The sequence below is a fragment of the Penicillium expansum genome (assembly GCF_000769745.1).
Source record: "Penicillium expansum strain MD-8 chromosome Unknown contig334, whole genome shotgun sequence".
NCBI classification, from domain to species: Eukaryota; Fungi; Ascomycota; class Eurotiomycetes; order Eurotiales; family Aspergillaceae; genus Penicillium; species Penicillium expansum.
Window position 1 is genome coordinate 11429 of NW_015971472.1, and position 20127 is coordinate 31555.

At 48.0% G+C, this 20127-nt stretch overlaps 5 protein-coding genes across 5 annotated transcripts; 2 read left to right on the plus strand and 3 right to left on the minus strand.

The window, feature by feature from the left end:
• Positions 1 to 525: 525 nt before the first annotated feature.
• PEX2_095150 (putative cytosolic regulator Pianissimo) lies at positions 526 to 4653 on the plus strand (the record flags this gene model as incomplete). The annotated part of the gene is made up of 4 exons (XM_016746785.1): positions 526 to 2289; positions 2342 to 4180; positions 4232 to 4392; positions 4452 to 4653. The coding sequence occupies 4 exons, from the start codon at positions 526 to 528 to the stop codon at positions 4651 to 4653; spliced, it is 3966 nt and encodes a 1321-aa protein (XP_016593889.1).
• A 390-nt stretch (positions 4654 to 5043) lies between these two features.
• On the minus strand, positions 5044 to 6132 carry PEX2_095160 (alpha/beta hydrolase; the record flags this gene model as incomplete). Its single annotated transcript, XM_016746786.1, has 2 exons — positions 5044 to 5731; positions 5792 to 6132. The coding sequence occupies 2 exons, from the start codon at positions 6130 to 6132 to the stop codon at positions 5044 to 5046; spliced, it is 1029 nt and encodes a 342-aa protein (XP_016593890.1).
• A 443-nt stretch (positions 6133 to 6575) lies between these two features.
• Positions 6576 to 10279, plus strand: PEX2_095170 (Hydantoinase/dihydropyrimidinase; the record flags this gene model as incomplete). The annotated part of the gene is made up of 5 exons (XM_016746787.1): positions 6576 to 6628; positions 6679 to 8141; positions 8643 to 8845; positions 8906 to 8987; positions 9051 to 10279. 5 exons carry the CDS (start codon positions 6576 to 6578, stop codon positions 10277 to 10279), a joined length of 3030 nt encoding a protein of 1009 aa, XP_016593891.1.
• Positions 10280 to 10554: 275 nt separating this feature from the next.
• Positions 10555 to 11034, minus strand: PEX2_095180 (uncharacterized protein; the record flags this gene model as incomplete). Its single annotated transcript, XM_016746788.1, has 1 exon — positions 10555 to 11034. One exon carries the CDS (start codon positions 11032 to 11034, stop codon positions 10555 to 10557), a length of 480 nt encoding a protein of 159 aa, XP_016593892.1.
• Positions 11035 to 12658: 1624 nt separating this feature from the next.
• On the minus strand, positions 12659 to 16251 carry PEX2_095190 (Acyl transferase/acyl hydrolase/lysophospholipase; the record flags this gene model as incomplete). Its single annotated transcript, XM_016746789.1, has 5 exons — positions 12659 to 14938; positions 14989 to 15041; positions 15106 to 15686; positions 15735 to 15977; positions 16031 to 16251. The coding sequence occupies 5 exons, from the start codon at positions 16249 to 16251 to the stop codon at positions 12659 to 12661; spliced, it is 3378 nt and encodes a 1125-aa protein (XP_016593893.1).
• Positions 16252 to 20127: the final 3876 nt, after the last annotated feature.

Below are 20127 nucleotides of genomic sequence, written 5' to 3' on the forward strand. Positions count from 1 at the left end.
TTTATCAGTATGAGCAAGACTGGGAAGAAAGGGAGGATACTGAGTAACTTTGCCAGAATGTATGATCTTAAGACTCCATTGTAAAATAAATGAAAATCAATGAATGACCACACTATTTAACAATAAGAAAAGAAAACCTCTGGAGTAGAAACACCATTCTTCACACATGGCATGGTGTGTTGGTAGGGCTCCAGGGCTGGAACGATAAGATTTCTTAGTCAGCGGTTTGTTTCTCCAGATCTGGTCGACTCGAGCACCTCGTAGTGGGACAACAAGAGCAGTTTGACGATCACTACTGTGTTTAAGTTAAAAATTTGATCACCCTTTCGACAGGTGGACATGGCCACTATCTCTCTTTGAATATCAGGCGACCTGTGACTGCGCCCCTCCTTTACGCTTCCCCATACTGCCCTTGCTCCGCTCCGCTCGACCCTCCCGCTAAAGCAAGCGACCTCAATGCAGCAATCCGATACTCAGAACACTTGCGATAGATGATAGCGAGCCAGTAAGGCTAGATGGAGCTCTATGGCTTCCGGGCATAACTCAGCATACTCTGCGTCGACTCAGCATCGTGCACTGGGTGATGGACGCTCCTCGTTCAGTCAGGATGGTGGCTCCGCCGATGGGAGCTGGCAGGATGGCACCTCACGAATTGGGAGGAACAGGCGATCCGAGTCTGGAGGGAGCAGCAATATGGGCGGACGGGGAGGATCATTCGTGCCCTCATTAGCTCCTTCGTTGGTACCCTCCAGTGGTGGACCAGGTAGCTTCAGTGCGGAGCTCAAAAGCACGACTTCACGCAGTGTCACGCCCCGGGCGGACGGACAATACAACAGACGTGCTAGCAGATCGATCGACGAGGAAGATTTTCACACAACCGAGACGCGACAGGCTTTCCTTCGAGACAGGATCGCGAAGGAAATGAAGATTAAGAGCGGAACCGAGAATATGCTGGAGGCGCTGCTAGCAAAACCACTGAAGCAAACAAAAGAACAGCGTCTCAAAGTCGAGTCAGAATTGAGCTCATCGAACCGCAAGTTGGTCGAATTGCAGCATGAGCTGGAAGAAGAAATATTACGTGCGCAGGCGCCGGCCTCGACTCCTCCACGCAGCAGCCGCCTCTCAAGCCTTTTCCGAGCTAGCCCCATGCGCTCGCCATCTCGAAACAAGGATGGCATGGGATCTGTTAACGGCGATGGGGAAGAAAATGGTGACGGTGATGTGGAGTCGCCAACCTATGTCCTCTCGGAAACGCTGCAGGCGTTGGAGATAGAGGGGATGTCTCCTGATTTCTATGTCGAGCGTGCCAACAGCTTGGTTGAATTATTCAAACGGCATCCCACCTTGAAATACGACCTTGCATGGTCTGTTTTTGGCCTACGGGTTCAGGTCATGCTTTTGAGTGACAGTAAAGAGGTGGTAGCTGCGGGTTATCGACTAACACGCTATGCCATCGCTGATCGCAAATCCCTACAAATTATTCGAACACTCCATACCGATGAGCTCGTGATATTGTCCCTGGTCAAAGAAACCAAGGCAAGCATTGAGAGGGAACAGGCATTGAAGTTCGTGAGAGGCTTCCTGGATGTCAAAGATGGTGTCCGAGAGATATCACGCGCCGTTGTGCGAACCATCGTTGCTGTTGCTGAACATCATGAAGACCGTCTTCGGAACATTTCAATCATGACCCTGGCTGAGATGTTGGTCAAAGATCCTGAACTGGTTGCTTCCGCCGGTGGATTTGCTGCTCTGCATGATGCGCTTGCAGAAGGGACGTTCGGCGCTTCAGAGTCTCTGATATCAAGTTTTCTGCATGTTGTGGATACTCCCCGTAGTCGAAAGTTTCTCCAAGGATCCGAACTTGAAGCTGTTCTTACGCCTTTCACGGATTCGTTATCCGACACACTACGCAATGGGCGATTGAAGTCTGCAGCGCGGGCGATTTCTGCGATGTTAAAGACTTGGCCCGGGCTGGTTATTCTTGCAAGACATGACTCGCAACCGTTGCGTTCTCTCCTTGATTCGCTTCATTACAATGATCCTATAGCTCGGGACCTGATTATGGAGCTATTATTTGACGCTCTGCGAATAAAACCTCCCTCCTGGTCGTCATCTTTCCTTGCGGGCAGACGACTCACAACTTATGGCAGAGTCTCGAATCTTCGCTCTGACCTTGAAACATCAAGAGCCAACCGCGCTTTCAACGACACTAATAGCAACAGATTCGATCTGACTGCTCATTTCTCTACTCTCATATTGGCTGGTTTGGTCGAGGCAGGGCTCCCAAAGGTATGCATTTCCCCCCTAGACCTGGCTTTGTGCAAGAGCTGATCAAGTGCAGGTTCTCTCCGATGTCATTGAGGATGAAGCAGATCTCTCCCTTAGACGTAAAGCAACCCTGCTATTAACGGAGGTTCTCAAGCTCGCTCATCATTCCTTACCCCAAGCCGTCAGCGCAAAACTTCAAGTGCTTCCACACCTAATCCCACCCGCAGTCGATTTCGAAACTGAGAATCACGACCTTTCAACCGCAACTATCTTCCAGATAGACAGTATCAATCGGACATTGGCACGCTCTGGTGGATATCCCAGTGGGCAGGGCCGATACAACATGGAGACTGATTTATCGGGTTCTTTGCTTCCCATTGAACAGGGGAAAGACAAGATGAGTCCTTCCATGGACGAGACTCAGTTCCGCAATGCCATCCTGGAGACTCATGTCCTGAACACCGTCAACTTCAATAAGTGGAAATGGGACATTATTCACCGTCTAGTGGAGGGTCCTCTCACAAATCCAAAAAGAATGGACGAAGCAATCAAAGGCTCCAAGTTCATGAAACGTCTTATTGGGTTTTACCGGCCTTTCAAATATCGCTTCGCGCTGGTCCCCAACTCAAAGGCAAACCAACGATATGTTCGAACCGGCTGTGTTCTCATGCGCACTCTCGTTACGACTCCCGAGGGCACCAAGTATTTGGCTGAGAACAAATTCCTTCGCCAGGTTGCAGAATGTCTGGCCCAGCTAGACCGCATGAGTGGGCTAACATCTACGTCCCCGCTTTTCTCCAAAGACCAAATGGCCAATACTCTAAGTGGAGGCTACTTTGCGATGCTAGGATCATTGAGTGGCGATGTCAACGGGCTGCTTATGATGGAACGATGGCATATGCTCAACATGTTTTACCACATCATTGAGTTGCAAGATCGAAATGATCTCATTCAGACTTTGTTAGGGAACATGGACTACAGCCGCGAAAGTCATCTCCGGGTCATGCTTTCAAAGGCCCTGACAATTGGTTCCAAGGAAATCCGGATTTTTGCAACGAGACTCCTACGCAAATATGCCGTTGGAGACGTAACTCTTTCGCCTCACGTGGCAATTGGCAATGCAGAATGGGTAGTCAAACTTCTTGTCACTCAGTTGTATGATCCCGAGGTCACGGTCTGCCAAGTTGCCGTAAAAATCCTCGAAGAAGCATGCAATCAACGGGATTACCTCGAATTCGTGGTCAAATGCCGACCCTCCCTCGATCATCTGGGTGAAATCGGTGCACCCCTACTTCTCCGTTTCCTGTCGACTTCCGTGGGATACCACTATCTAGATGGTCTCGATTACATCACTCAAGAGATGGATGACTGGTTCCTTGGCCGCAACGATAGCTATGTTGGCCTTGTTGAGGCTGCTCTTTCCCGAGCTTACGTCGAGCAACCGCGACGTGCCAGCCTTGTCCCCGAGGATCTGGTGGATCTCCAGGATATTGGTTTGGTACCACCGCATTTCTACCGTGAACTTGCACGAACTGCCGAGGGATGTAAGCTGCTGGAACAGTCTGGTCATTTCAATGAGTTTGCTTGGACGATTCGTGATTTCAGGCTGGATGAAGAAGACAACGAAATGCTTCTCAAAGCTAAAGGATGTCTCTGGGCTGTCGGTAATGTCGGCTCAATGGAGCTTGGCGCACCATTCTTAGATGCTGAAATCATCAAACGGATCGTGCAAATAGCAACCAGCGCAGGAGTTCTTACCATGCGAGGCACTGCGTTCTTCGTTTTGGGCTTGATCTCTCGCAGTCGACACGGACTCCAAGTCCTACAGAGTCTGGGCTGGGACTCCGGTGTCGACCAAAAGGGAGATTCACTGGGACTTTGTCTCCCTACCGATTTCCGAAAACTGTTCCTGGTTAGTATCTTCCGTCCATTCGCTTCCGTCCCATTATGCTCATCCATCTAGATTTCCTTCCCTGGCTTTGATTATAGATCGAAGCGAACTCCCAAGGAGAAACTTAAGGAAGCCACCACGGACTCCGATCCAGTCAATCAACGGATTTTGAAGCTGATCGTTGATATGGGAAACACGGTGCTATCCAAGCGAGCCGCTTCCGATCTTCACATGTAAGACTCTGATTACCATTCTGCGACTTCTGACATTGACTCACAATTCTTAACCACAGCCTAAAATCCAAACAACCCGAGCGATTCCACCAAGCCCATCTCTTCCGCAAGACCTTATGCATCTTGGAGAGTCATCATTACAGACTCCCAGCTCGACGTTTTGCCTTGGACTTATTTGACAAGAGTGTCATGCGACGGATTGTCCTCGATGAAGACTCCGACTCAGAATCAGACTCATCAACTACTTCTCAGTCAGAATAAACCCCAAATCATTTCTTTTTATTTGAACTTTTCTGTCCTGCCAATATACCCTGTAAGGACGGCTGATTGGGTGCTTGGCTTTTCTTATTCTGAGCGACGATTTACGCATGTTCAATCTATGACCTCCAAAAATCCCGAATATCAAATTTATTGGCCAGCGTAGATCGTATAATTTTGGCTTCGGTTAATAAACCAGTGCTACCCCGCTCATACATTTCTGCACATAATGAATCATACTTAGAGCCTAGCACAGGAGATGTAAAGAGAATGAGATGTATATCATGTTTAGATAACTATCAATGATGCTAAGGTTTTCTCTAATTCACTTCTATTGGGCAGTTGCCTGATTGATATATACTCCCTTTCGTAAACATCTAGAATTTCCGTTGATCACGCCGAGTCGCTCAATTTCTCCTGCATGAAATGCAGGGCCAAAGCATTTGCCTCGTCTGCCACAGGCAGACCGGGAACCACAGTAAAACCATGGGTGGCACCAGGGTAGATCTTGACGATAGCCTCGCCACCAGCAATGCTCCACTTCGAACTCATCAGGATCGTGTCATCAAGCAACGGATCCTCTGTTCCGCAGAGGAAGAGAGCCGGAGGCAACGATCCAATGGGCGAGGCCGCAACCAGGGCCTTGAGGTCCTCATATAGCGGGGATATAGAAGGATGCTGGCGCTCGGCGATACTCATACCCGGCACATACGCCTTGTTGAACTGCTCCATGATTTCCAAATTGATCATAAGGGGCTTGGTCGCAGCTGCCATTGTGGGAAGTCCGAGGCCCAGGTCAAATAAGCCGTAAGGAAGAATGAGACCTGACAGTTTGTAAGAGGGTCTTGATCGCATCAGCTGTAGAGCTGATAGAGAGGCAAGACATGCACCTGCTGATTCTCCGCCGATAAAGCGGAGGGGCGCACCGTATACTTCAGTCGCGTGGTCCACCATGTACTCGGCGGCATCAATGACATCGTGCACAGCAGCCGGGTAGGGGTGTCCCGGGGCCAGACGGTATCCGACCGAAATGGCCGTTAGCTGGCAATTGTTGGCGTATTCGCGCAGGACGCTATCGAAACTGTCCAGGACATTAATATTTACGCAGGGATAGAGGTATCGGAGGAGGGGCTAATCTCACTCCTTGTGCGTTGCTAGCACGAAACCGCCACCATGAAAGTGCAAGAAGATGCCTTTACTGGGCTCGCCATTATCAGGCTTGTAGACACGGATCGGAATCTCACGGCCAGCATCGCGTGATGGAATAGTGCTATCCAAAGCCTCCGGCAGATAGACGGGCTTGGGCAGGGACGTCTGACCAAGTTCCCGCATCTCACAATATTTCTCAATGCCTACCTCCCACCATCGGGGCCCGCTTGTGGTGATAGTTTCCAGCAGAGCTGCGGCCTTCTTTGTTGGCTCCGTGACATTCTCCGGGTTGAACTTGGAAATATCAAGGGTGATATCGCTGGTGATAGGCATCTTGAAGGGAATTTGTTGATCGATAATGAGTTTCTGGGTGAATATTGTGAATACGAAGGAAATCCTTTCTGAAGCTAGTGATCTATTTATCTAATTTTCTTTCGTTCTCTCTGAGGTCCCCTCTCCTCCCAACTCGGTCCACGGCCCCCTGTCAAGGCAGCAATGCCGATTTTGGCTAGTGTCGGGGATCTTCCCGGGAGAAGTGCTACCTCAATCTGCCTATCAGAGTAGTTATAGGGTATGTACAGGGTAGTTGTTGATCTGTCGAGGTGGCTAGTGTCTGGTTGCCTGGTTTGATCTGTTATGATAGGTCTTACCCGATGCCGCTTTATGAGGGCGGTCAAAGTCCTGTTCCACAGTGTGGACCGAGGTTCGTACTTTATAACCACCTGGGCACATCCAAAGGATTCGTGCTTCTATGCCTTAACCCATTTGCTTCAGGTATGAGCCGTCGTATAGGGGCCGTCAAATCTCGATTCGGCTGCAAAACCTGCAAGTAAGAGTTTCCGCTGCTATTTTCGGAGTTAAGCTCTGACCGCCGACTAGAATCCGAAGAGTGAAATGTGGCGAGGAGAAGCCGAATTGCCTTCGCTGCTCTAACACAGGACGAAAATGTGAATATGAGGGCAGAGGGACATCTCCATGGGCTCCCTCCACACCCAGCCACGCGCTGTCGTCTCAAAATGCAGCGCGACGAGAACGTCGCGCATTTCAATACTACTTCCAGCATGTGTCCCAACATCTTGCAGGTGGACTGAATGTAGACTTCTGGACGGGGGTTATTCCGCAGATCTGCCGCAGTGAGCCCGCAGTGTGGGATGCAATGATTGCAATTAGTGCATTGTACGAAAATCCGAAGCAGTGTATGGATTTTCACTTTTTGAAGGATGGTCGAAACAAGGTAGATTTGCTTAATCATGCCCAGCAGGATGCATTGACATGGTACTCGCGATCAATATCTGGCGTTTCTTCGCAGATCCAGCGAGGCAGTGCAGATCCATACATTGCACTCATTAGCTGCGCACTATTCATCTGCGTGGAGACAATCCAAGGACATATGGAGAAGGCCTTGGAACTCTATCGACAGGGTATCACTTTGATACTTGATCTCCGTGCCCAAATTGGCTATGGAGGAGTATCCGTCAGTAAGGCTGTTCTGCTGGAACGCAGCATTGCTCCTTTATTCTTACGACTAGGCACAAGTTCCCTGACCATTTCAGGGACTCAGTTTCCTATTGAACTTTTTGCCTTTGTAGAAACGGACCTGAGCGCTGGTTTTGCATCCGTTGATTCGGCAAGAACCATCATGTCCGCCCTCGCTGCGGAAATCATCCTCTTTGAGCGTGAGGCGAACTTACACCTCAGGGCCGTTGGTGCCGAGTCCGCTGTAAGCCCAGAAATGGTCGCGAAAAAAGAAGGATTCCGAGCCCGTCTCGCTGAATGGCACCGGGCATACATCAATCTTTGCCAAACCAACAGATCCGTACCTACACTCCCCATATACCCAGAGCCTATGCTTCTCACGTATCATGCTGCTGCTTTGATTTATGTGACAGGATGCTTAAGGCAACAGGAAACCGTTTTCGATATCCATTTTGCAGACTTTGTTACTATCGTGGAGCAGTCTAGGCTGATTCTCGATGCCTCAGCAGGTCCAAATGGTGTTCAACCGCCATTCTCCTTTGAGATGAGTGTGGGTGTTCCTCTCGCCATGACCGTGTTGAGATGTCGTGATCCAAACTTGCGGCGAAGGGCTTTAGGTCTATTGCGACTAGCACCTCCAATCCAAGGATTTTTCAAATGCGCCCCCGTGGCTCTTTTGTCAGAAACGTTGATGAAACTGGAAGAGGGCTATAGTCTTGCCCTGAGGCAAGATAACTCAATGGCACATTCTCACAAATTTCTCGACAATAATGTTTTAATCGGTCTACCAGCCGCTATAACAACGCATGAGGGCATAAAATCACAAGCAGCACTCATCCCCGAAGAGGCTCGCATACATGACTATGGTATCTTCAGACCGAATGAGTGCCGGCCTCTGTGGATCACTGAGGAAGATATGGCAGCATTTGCACATGATCCGAGCCAACTATATCTTGGATTCTCAAGAAATCAATACGACAAGGAAAACAGCACTTGGCAGCCGATTTTTCAATGCATACCATTGGAGCCCAGTCTTTGAATGATCCTTCATGTCTCTCATGCCTTATGTTTATGTGTATAACTATATGCGATTTTTACCATCAATGTCTCTTTGTAATCAAAGTAGAACGGTTTTAAACTAGTTCAATGATGTTTATCTTCTTTTTATACAGAATTAACATTTCCACGTGGTAGGTGCATCGATGCAGAGTGCCTCCGAATCCACATTAGCGCATTGTTCGCCGGGCAGATGCCCCGCCTTTTTGATAAGGACGCCGACGGCGGTTCTGGAGTGGAACCCCCTCTTAACAGCTCCTTGATACGCCGAAATGAATTGGGAGAAGTTCATTTAACACAAACTCCTTCAGTCTCATCTATCTTCAATATGCCTGAACAATTGGACCTTGATCTGGATCTCATTGTACTGAACTGTACCTTGGCCACTGTTGAAGACGTCGTGCAATGTGATATTGGCGTCAAAGACGAGAAGATTCACTCAATTGTCCCCCAAGGATCGTTGGCTGGATCAAAGGCCAAAAAGATCATTGATGCCAAGGGGGCTTTGGTTACGGTTCGTCTATTTCGCCTCTATCACGAGTAAACTCATAGCTATGTGCTGACCTTCTTGCAGCCAGGGGGGATTGATGCCCATGTTCACCTTCAGGAGCCGCCTCTCTTTGGACTTGGCTCCACTGCAGACAGCTTCGAGTCTGGTTAGTCTCCCAGTCTCCACAGCCGGAGATTAACATGTTCGTTAAATTGACTGGTCTTCCTAGGTACCCGCGCCGCGATTGCAGGAGGTACAACTACAATCGTAGCCTTTGCACCTCAACGAAAGCATGAAGACAGTGTTCTCGCGACCCTAGCTTGTGCCCACGAACGCGCCAACAACCAATGCTACAGCGACTACTCGTTCCATCTCATTATCTCCAACCCATGCGCAAAGACGCTTGCGGAATTTCCAGCCTTCCGAGAGTTGGGCATCTCGTCCGTCAAGATATACATGACCTACGAAGCTTTGCGCCTCAACGATGAGCAATTTCTGGATGTCTTGTTCCAATCTCGTCTACACAAGGTCACAACTCTGGTCCACGCTGAGAATGACTCTGTGATCGCGTGGATGACCAAGAAACTGCATGAACGCCAACTATACGCACCGAAGTACCATACGGCTTCTCACCCTGCCGTCGCCGAGATTGAGGCCAGCTACCGTGCAATTTGTCTTTCTGAGTTTATTGATACTCCAATCTTAATCGTACACGTCTCTAATCCTCGAGCCGTCGATAACATTCGACAAGCCCAGGCAAAAGGCCTTCCAATTTATGCAGAGACCTGTCCTCAATATCTGTTCCTCAGCAAGGAAAACCTGGATTTGCCTGGGCTTGAGGGTGCAAAGTGTGTTTGCAGTCCACCGCTGCGTAACAAATCCGACCATGAAGCTATTTGGGCTGGTCTTGAGGACGGAACATTCACTATTCTCTCGTCCGACCACAGCCCGTTTAACTTCAACGACTCTACATCTGGCAAAGGGTCGAGCGTGACTGCGGAACACCCCGATGGGCAGTTTCACCTAGTTCCCAACGGATTCTCCGGTGTCGAGACTCGAATGTCATTGGTCCTTTCAGCTAATCGACTCAAGATACAAAGATACGTGGAGCTGACATCGACCAACCCGGCCAAATTGTATGGCATGTATCCGAGAAAGGGCGCTCTGATCCCGGGGGTCAGTGATTCGGACTTTGTCATTTGGTATCCCGAAGGCAGTCTTGACATGTCTATCACCAACGGAATCCTTCATCACGATGTCGACTACACTCCATTTGAGGGACACAAGGTAAAACAATGGCCACGCTACACTGTGCTTCGTGGACAAGTAGTTTGGGACCGGGAAGACGGAGGGGTCGTGGGTGCTCGAGGCTTTGGTCAGTTTTTGCATCGCACAGAGAGCATGTTGGCAGGCAGCAGGAGTGAGGGGTCTTGGGATGTTGAGACAGCGTGGGTTTAATAGATAGACTTAGACGTCTGTAACGGCACGGGGGAATATTCCATGGAGTTCCGCATCTTGAGGCGCGTCTGCGTTACATCCATGGATGGGAATCATTCCTCGAATACCTTAAGCAAATTCTTCTGACTTGCAACCCAAGACCCTAGATAGCTAGTCTTCTCGGTCATGTGTTCTTCTCTGACTTTCCCTTCCAGCCTTACTCTCCCAGTCACATATCCCGGGGCCTTTATGGAGCCTCTCCGGCATCATCTCGAATATCTAAGCATTATCACCCTCTAGATACAAACTTTCCGGCTGCTCGTGGAGCATACTTGGCAACTTGTGTAACTCAGACAGGTGGCAGAGTGGAAGCAACGTGGGTGGCTGCAGTAGTCATGCCAGCTGGGGTGATAAGCGAGATCCTCGTTTCTCTTCGTAACGTCTGCCCCACCAAGATATTCATATGCTTCATTTTTGGATTCAGACTCATCACCGAAAATATTGGCATCAATGCTGGCAAAAGCAGCGTCCAGCTCCGTGCATAGGTCGTCTGCAGCTATCGCAACGACCTTTTCGTCCATATTCTTGAGGTAGTACCCTCCATTCTCGGCGTGGAGAATTGTTTCCGGATTGACCTTGACTAAATCATTGAGAGATTGTCTGTCGTGGACGATAATGGCGTCGCTCGGGGGCGTGGTGTGGTACCGCGTAAGACCTTCAACCATGGCGGTAAAGAAGCATATAAAGTACACAAAGGAGGTGAAGATGGATTGCATATTGAAGTTGTGAGGGGTACTTTTAAGGGTCTCTATGGTCAACTTAGTCATCACACTCTTTGTCCTAGGGGTTGTGTATCCTTCTAAATTTTTGCAGTATAGATCTTCGATAAACATACCTTCTAACAAGTCAAAGAGAACGATAAAAGCAGGAAGTTCCTATCGATCATCAAGATTTTCAGCTATAGCAGTCAGTCGATAAGCATGGCGAAGTAGAGAAGCTCGTGGAAGATGGCTTACCTCAGATATTTCCAATATAATGCCGAGGGAAAGTGCTGTGAGATACAGAGACAAAGATAGCGAGAGGAGATCCTTCATATAGTCATTTAATTCAACTAGCTAGTCTAGCTATCTGTGTAATAGGGAGCAAAAGCTTCAATTATAGGCTAATAGGCAACCTTACACGGCTATTGTTGCCTGGCATGACCATCTCGAGTCGAATAATTGGGCCAAAAACTCAAAACAGGATGACCAGCCCCTGCCACGCGAGTCTTCTTGACCGGATCTGAATGTTCCGAGACGGATTACGGTGCTTTTGTCGCTTTTGTAATAAAATGTGCGCGATTTTGAGAGAAGTTTTCATCATTTCCGGGAGACCCGTCGGGGGCCGTGTTGGGCCTAAGGAGATGCCGCTGCGCTAGAGCCAGCTAAGCTTATCCTCTAATAGCCTTTAAGGAGAACAGCATTATCAGATTCAGGGGTAGTGGCTACATTTTATACTATTCTATAGATAAGCTCAGGAGCTCCACCTCACCTTATTCCTCGTACGGACAAATATATAAGAGGCATGGGCTAGACTCGCCCAAAAACCTAAAAGGTTAAGAGGAGAAGTTGGGTTATTAATTGAATGTTATAATTTAAAGGATGTATGTAGCTGTAGTATTGGCTACATAACCTTGATCCCGATGTATTTCTCTCCCTTGCCTCTTCCCCCTCCGTATGCTTTGTATGGTAATCCCTAGCGTATATCGATTACTCTTCAATTGATCAACCTGGTGAGAGTTTATAGGTATATATTGACTAGAACCACTTATGGAGAAGCAGAATAGTCGGCCGCGTTTAAATTTTGTGAACTGTGAGTGACATCTGTCCTTCTACGGCTGTTCTCCCATTGCCAGTGCATGCTGGGATGATGCCAGTAGGTTGGTTTCTACTTCCTACCTGGGCAGGTTGATTCTTTTGGTTTGATACTATCTGGGTACCCCTCCAGGGCTATTTGCCTGAAGGCTTCTCCTTCCTTCCCTCTCTCTTTGTTCTCTTCTCCAATTATCTGCCACCCTACAATACCATTGGTCAACTGCCGTTCTTCCTGCTCTCAGCCTTCCGTGGATATGACCCTTTTCCCTTTCTACTGAGAGTCTATGAGATGATTATTTTGATGGTTGTTTGAGGAAATTGATGAAATTCCGATAGTAACGCCGTTTGGTGAATATCCTCCACGGCTGTGGCGACAGGACTTTAAAATTTTGAGATGTGCATTTTCGGTGTGAAACAGCCCCAGCTCAGCGACCCTGCATCCTCGGTTGAACCCTCTGAATTCGGTCCCTTGGTGATTTGACTGATTGACCTACTCGCAATTTTCCGCTTGAAGCGACCTCAACCCTGAATTTAACCCCGTTTGCGACTATCGGTCAGATTCAACCTTTGATTGACTTGATCCGGTTGACTCTCGCTCACGATTGTACGCTCGTTGAGAATATGCCACCTCGAGTGCATGCCGGGATACCAGTCGGTCAGAGTGATCTTCAGTCATGGTACACTCTCGCACTGCAACCACCTCCTCAAGTAGCTCAATAGCCTTACTAATCTGGCCGTTGGCTAGATATGCCCTCGCGAGCTCATGTCGGGACGCTAGTCGGTCAGGGTGCTCTTTCGCTAGATTGCGCTCTTCCACCGTAACTATCTCCTCAAGCAACTCGACTGCCTTAATGATCTGGCCGTTGGATAGATATGCCCTCGCGAGCTCATGCCGGGACGCTAGTCGGTCAGGGTGCTCTTTTGCCAGAGTGCGCTCTTGTACCGTGACCACCTCATCAAGTAGCTCAATAGCCTTACTAATCTGGCCGTTGGCTAGATATGCCCCCGCGAGCTCATGCTGGGATGCTAGTCGGCGAGGGTGCTCTTTTGCCAGAGTACGCTCTTGTACCGTAACTACCTCCTCAAGCAGCTCGACAGCCTTAATGATCTGGCCGTTGGCTTGATATGCCCTCGCGAGCTCATGCCGGGACACTAGTCGGTCAGGGTGCTCTTTTGCCAGAGTGCACTCTTTCACCGTAACTACCTCCTCAAGCAGCTCGATAGCCTCACTAATCTGGCCATTGGCTTGATATGCCCCCGCGAGTGCATGCCGGGACGCTAGTCGGTCTGGGTGCTCTTTCGCTAGAGTGCGCTCTTCCACCGTAACTACGTCCTCAAGCAACTCGACAGCCTTAATGATCTGGCCGTTGGCTTGATATGCCTTCGCGAGCTCATGCCGGGACGCTAATCGCCCAGGGTGCTCTCGTTCAAGGTTCTTTCCCTCCCAATTATCTTTTTGTTCAAGCCAAAAGACTGCCTCCCTGACCCGACCGTCGGCCAAAAGACACTGTGAAACTTTCTGGAGTAGTTTGTGGCTCTTATCTGAGCCCTTGGGATCGGCACTTTTGATCAGAATTAGGGCATGAGGCATATATGCGCTCCATACGTCACGGTTCCTATAATCATCTTCGGGGAAGACACCCTCCAATCTTGTGAGGGTTTTGGTGGTCCAATCTGACAATTTGCCATCTCTCTTTAGCCAGTTGCGCATCGCAAGATGGACAAGCCGATGGAGGTTGAAAGTCTCATTTTCAGACCTGTCACTCACGAATGAGTACGCTTTCAAGACCCCGATAGCTTCCATCCATTTCCTTTTAGATAGTACTTGTGGCAAAAGCGACTTTGGGATTCCTATTGGCTCTATACAGGCCATAAACGACAAAATCTCCGCCGCTAATGACGAGGTGCTCTGTATTCGCTCGAAGGATATAAGCCATGTTGTGGCCACCGGATTCTTTGTGTCGCGGGTTCGCCAATCATCATGAAATTCCTCGCTTAGAAGATCAATCAAATCACTCTCTTGTTCCGACAACAGCAATAGATAGTCCGACAGTGCAGCTAAAGAGTTCTCGTTGATATAAGAAGCGGCCTGTACAATCGCCAGAGGGAGGAAAGTGAGCTGCTCTAAAAGCAAGATCGTCGCATCTTTATCGTCTAGGAGAGCTGGAGTACTTAAGCGCTTGCTTAGAAGTTTCTCCGCCATCTGCTTGTCCATATGCGGGAGTTCGATTACATTCGCCATTGCGAGTTTCAAGGCGACCTTCTTAAAACGCGTGGTGAAAAGAACACTGCCACTACTATTCCATGGGACATAGTTGCTTAATCCCTGCGGCTCAGTATTGCTTGTGGCCTCGTCAAACCACATGTCAATGTCATCGGCATTGTCATATATCAGCAGCCACTGGCCGACGTTCCTGTCATTTAGGTAATCCCGAAGAAGCGTCTTAGCATCCGCTTGCTGGTCTTCCAGTCCTGGCAATCGTAGATCTTGGGCAATTTGAAGGTATGTCCGTTCAAGAGTTTCTGAGCTTGTCGCTGAAATCCAAAAAATAGAACATTCCCCTCGCCTCGCTTGGGCTCGGTAGGCAATTTCTATTGCAACTTGTGTTTTGCCAACACCACCAAGCCCAGTAATAGCGACCTTACGTTGCTCGTCTGGAGAGAACAGCATATGTTCAACCTCACTAAGCTGGTCACCACGGCCAACAAACCCCGCATTCCTTGGGAAGGGGATATTATTGAAGGGAGTACGGAAAGCCGGTTCTTCCTTCATGGAGGTGTTTTCATAGTCTGCCGGCTCTCTCAAGCGGACTTTGTCCTCAAATTCCTAATCTCAGTAAGCTCAGTGAATACTGCTCAGGGGTTTCTATTTCTTACTTGAATTTCTTTAGCAAGCGTGAATTTTCTTGCCTCCTCTGAACTTGTACCATCTAAATTGGTATCAGCTCCAATTTAAGGTCAGCTATGCCTAAGAGAAGTCTTCAATATACACACATTCCTTCTGCTTCAAATTCCATACGCAATTTCGCACCCGAGACATCTGGTTCTGGTGCCGAATGTACTCATCGGTGGCTGCCTCAATTAGGCCCTGTGCCGAATACTCGGCTAGATTGATTCCTTGTAGCCCTTGCTCCACGTTGAAGCGAAAGAAACGGTTTTCCTCGACTTGTTTAGCCCACCGGGCAATAAATTTCCGTTCAGTTTGCTCCGTTTCGGTGGAAATACCCACGAGCGTTTTAATGAAGAACTTTAAGATTTTGTCGTCCTGGATCTGTTTCTTGCTGGGAATTCCTGTTCCAATGGAAATGAAGCACTTGACGAGAGGTTTCAACTGTCTAGTGTCGGGGCACCAGATATCGGATGCTTCACCCTCCACTTCATCGACCGGGTTATTTGCGCCCAACGCCCCATCTACAAACAGGCGTTTCCCAATTGACACAGACTTGAAGAATCCTGTCGCGGCTGATGTCGCTAGGGCAGCTTCAGAAATCGTCGCATGGATATCTAGTCCTTCAGATGAGTAGCTTCGTAGTCGCGTTACCCCGGTCGTTTCTTTAGCTGTAGCACAGACAAAGCTTTTTCAATATTAGCTACTAGGTCTAACCTTTGAATGTGTTACTCACACTTTACATCCGCCTTCTTTCCTGTCATTAAGTAGGCCCGTCTTACTCCCGTCGTGACGCTCGACGACTTTTGTGATTGCGTCTCTCAGCTTCCCCGAGTTGAATTTGGGCTTGATCTTTCCGGTAAAACTGAAAGGTAAGAAATTCGATGCATTTTCGAAGACGGTACGCATGAGGTCTACGTATGCCGTGATGCATTCATCCACATCCATTTCGAGACGGCCAAGCATAATAGCGATAAGACTGTTTACATTAGTTACGGCAAATACAGCAAAGAGAAAGAATATTATACGAACCCGCCTGTGCTTGTCCCACCGATCAGATCAAAGATCTCACACGGCTTCACCGCGGGCAAGCTCGATTTTTGGCGTTGACGGTTCACTCCGGCCATGATGTTCTTCAGGATAAAAAGAGTTGACAAGCCCCGCACACCACCCCCGTCCAGTGACAAGAGACACAGGCCCTTAGTGTCGATCGAGTTTGGCTCACTATCCGTTTTTGTTGCTTGAGATTGCATTGTTGCATCAGTACCTTAACAGACCAATAATTCCTCTAAATTGCCAGTTGGTTAGCATGCTGATCGTAAAGTACTGCTCAGGTTCAGCTGAAGTTCGCCATGAATAGTCTAACAACTTTTACTAAGCGCCTTAGCAGCCTAATATTAAGTATCACCCAGCCACACCAGTATTGGGCGATCAACCAGAGTCCCTAGCGCTGGAGCCTGCCCCGCCTCATGCATGACAAGTCACAAGTGCAGGAGTCAGACTCGCTAGATGTAATTCGCGATTCGGGGGCCGTTTGCAACCTGAAGCGGCAATGTTACTATCAACATGCTCATGCTACAATACGTTGAAAGTTCACCTACATACTCCGTACATAGATCGCTAATTTTCTGCTGGCAATAAAGCCGGATACAACTATCCCCATTGGTCGTTATGCACTGCGATGGTTTTCTCGGCATAACCGCTTGAAATGGTTAGTTTTCATAGACAAGCATATCTCGGGAAACAGTTTTTATAGCTTGAGTTCAAAGTAAACTACCGATATTCCCTACATAAATATCACATTGGCCAACATCACTTTAACTGACCAGTATTATTGTTTTGCGTAGCTCTGTGCCATTCTAGCTTGTTCCTATCTCAAAAGCAATGCCCGACATATCTCCTCACTTATCATCAGGCGCGGGATAGACCCGTGATTGATCTTGGGTTCGCATTTCCAGTAGGTAAGAGGTAAGTCCACAACTCATTTTCATGAGTAATATGCTAAGAGAGTAAAGGAATGATCCTCGTCACCAAATCATTGAAAAGTACAGTGGACGAAGATAATTTGAATGTTGAAACACATGTTTCTAAGCTTTTCATCTGACTCTTTTTTCAATAAGTATATTCATTGTCGCTAATTGGAGACAGTACTGGCTTACAAATAGTGCTGTCTTTGGAGCACTGCGTTACTAAGTGCTAGCATAGGTGGGTTTTTTTTTTCGTATGGTGGCGGATGTTTGCTTATGATCATCAAAATTTATGTTGTATGTGAAGCTAAAAGACATATATTTCTCCAGGGCTGCACTATAGGTATGAAAAACGGCTGGCATAAAGGGACGGAATATTATCTCATCGACTAAACGAGGTCAATGGCACCATATACACCGGATTTTAGGCCGCGCAAGTTGGATTTCCCTTTCCGTTTTAGTGCTTACCCCTTGCCGCTTTTTGCTCACTGAGTAAAACTGAGCACGCCCCTAGGTATTACGTAATCGTTAGACCCGAAGGTTCAAATGTTCAAATGTTCACGTGTTTGCAGTGCGCATATTAAACTTGCAGTGCGCGTATTACGATGGTTCTGCATTTCTCGGTTGGGTGGTGATACCGGGACGACCAACCGGTATCAGTACCTGTCCCAGGTACCGGACGGACTGCCTACTTTGTGTGCAGTATCCCTTACTAAGCAGTCCGGGCCACATGCAGTGCTCCAGGGCTCCAGGACTAAAGTGCTCCAGGGCTAGTCCTTGTTTGGAATCACAATCCTCGCCTCTGCTCTGTTCCTCTTTTCCTTTGAAATGCTTTCTACCTCGCGCAAATTCTGGCAGACACTATTGTCCGCTATTCCTGGTCACTGAACTCCATGTTTTTTTCCCCCGTGAATTTCGGAACTTGAAATTGAAAAGTAATTCTTCTCCGATTCCTACTCATTTCTGCGGATAACAAACCGAGCTTTTTGGTTATTATTGTTCTCAATCTTGAAACGTCGCACGCGCAGCCAAAATGTCCATTGCAGCCTTGCCCGTGGAATTGATTTCAAAGATATGTGACCATTTTGATTATCAGGAATTGGTCGCTATGAGGTTATCATGCCGCGCATTGTACAAAAGCTCACTGGAGAATTTTGCGAAGACCTTTTACCGAAAAATCTGTTTCATTGCGACAAGCGAAAGTCTCCACGAACTGGAAGAATTATCCAAGTCAAATGGTCTCCGCGAGTACGTTCAAGAGCTATGGATGATCCCTGTAGTGTTCGATGGCGCTGAAGGGCCCCTCGGTATGATATCTATATCGTCAAAAAGCTGCCGGCAAGTTAAAGGCGACGAGCTGGAAAGTCGGCGTACGGTCCAAAAAGATATGATTACGGATAATCGCAATCTGCTGGAATCAGAAGCGTTTAGTGATCGACTTCGGGAATGTATGGATCGATTCAAGAATATCCAAACAATCGGACTCGCACATTACAGAACGGAGTTTTTGCTTGATCCCCGGCAGCAGACAGTTCCATTCCTCGGTAGGCGACAGATGATAAGCCAGATCGATTTTCGATTCGATGTTTATAGCCTGCAAGAGTCTACGTGTACCAACCAGGCTAGTCAGATACGGAAACTGAACTCCTTGGCATTATCAAAGCTTTTTCTTGCGTTATGTGGCTCAAGCTGCAGACCCCAAAAGCTGTCTACCTGCGATTCTAAATTCTGTTATGATATCGGCCCCAGGATTGCCCTCTCCGAAGAGCAATCAGATTCTCTACTGTCTACTTTAGAAGACCTCAAGGATCTTCATTTATGCATTGATCTCAATGAGGCAGCGTGGCTGAAACTTTTCAGGAAGCTTGCACCTCAACTGGAAGTACTGACCTTGTCGCAAGATCATATGTATGCCTATCTGGCAAAAAGCTACGTTGGAAACATGTTCCATGACATTAGCTTCACTCGACTCCGAAAGCTTCATATAAACAAGCTTGATACCAATTTCAGCTCTTTGAGATCACTATTGCTTAGTGTCAAGAAAAGTCTGGTCACTCTTACAGTCAAACGGGTTACAATAGGCAGCGAGGAGTCGGGAGCCACAGAAAACCCTCGATTGCAAGATGCTGAGTCCCCTGGCCGCCAGGAAAATGAAAGATCTGTCCGATATACATCGCCATCATATCAACCTACAGTGCCATCACACCAACCAACCTTGCCATACGATGGACCTACAGCGCCACCATACCAACCAACCTTGCTATCATATGGACCCACAGTACCATCTTATCACCCAACCTTGCCATCACATGGACCTACAGTCCCGTCATTTCAACCAACACCGCCATCATTTTCAACATCGTCACCGTACACACCGACTGTGTCCCCGCAAGAATATGGACCAGCCCCCCTATCAGTCCTACCAGTATCAGAACCAGCATCGGCCGAAAGTACACCCCAATCACCCCAGCTTTCCTCGACTTCCGATTCCTCTGAGGCGTCGACAGGAGAACTTTGGAGTAGAAAGTGGATGTCTACATATCACCCATATGAGCCATCTGAAACAGCTGGAGGTTTTTTCTGTCCCACCCGGGAAACTGTAATGGCATGGGAACGCAATGAAGAAAAGATCACTTCTGTGCCCAGCTTTTTGGACATTTTACGGAACGAGTTATCTCTAGAAACACTCTCCCTGGAAGATGTTATCTGTGGCGGCAATTATTATGATTTCGAAAGAATCGACACTACAGACAAACAAAGGGGCAAAGTGGATTTTGACATTCGCAAAGCCAATATTTCGTTAAAGGATTGGATTTCCCGGTTAAGGCCAATTGCTCGCTGTCCGGCCGGTCGTATTATGAAGTGTAAGGAAGACAAAGGTTAGTGGTACCTCCCTATTTACTCTCTGTGGTTACTGATGGAAGCTAGAAATGGAGGATTGGTTCGACGAGATGATAGGGAAGGACAGCGGCTCATTTACTAGATTAGACTGTGACTGCAAAAGGAAAAAGAAGCCGCCCTGGGGATGTCCTTTTGGATGTCACCGATATTAGGAAAATGTATCATTACAGTCTTGACACTGCATTCGATTCAATCAATATGAAGTAATAGAAGTTGCATGTCTTTCTCTTTACGGATTTTCTCCATTATATACCAAGAAAA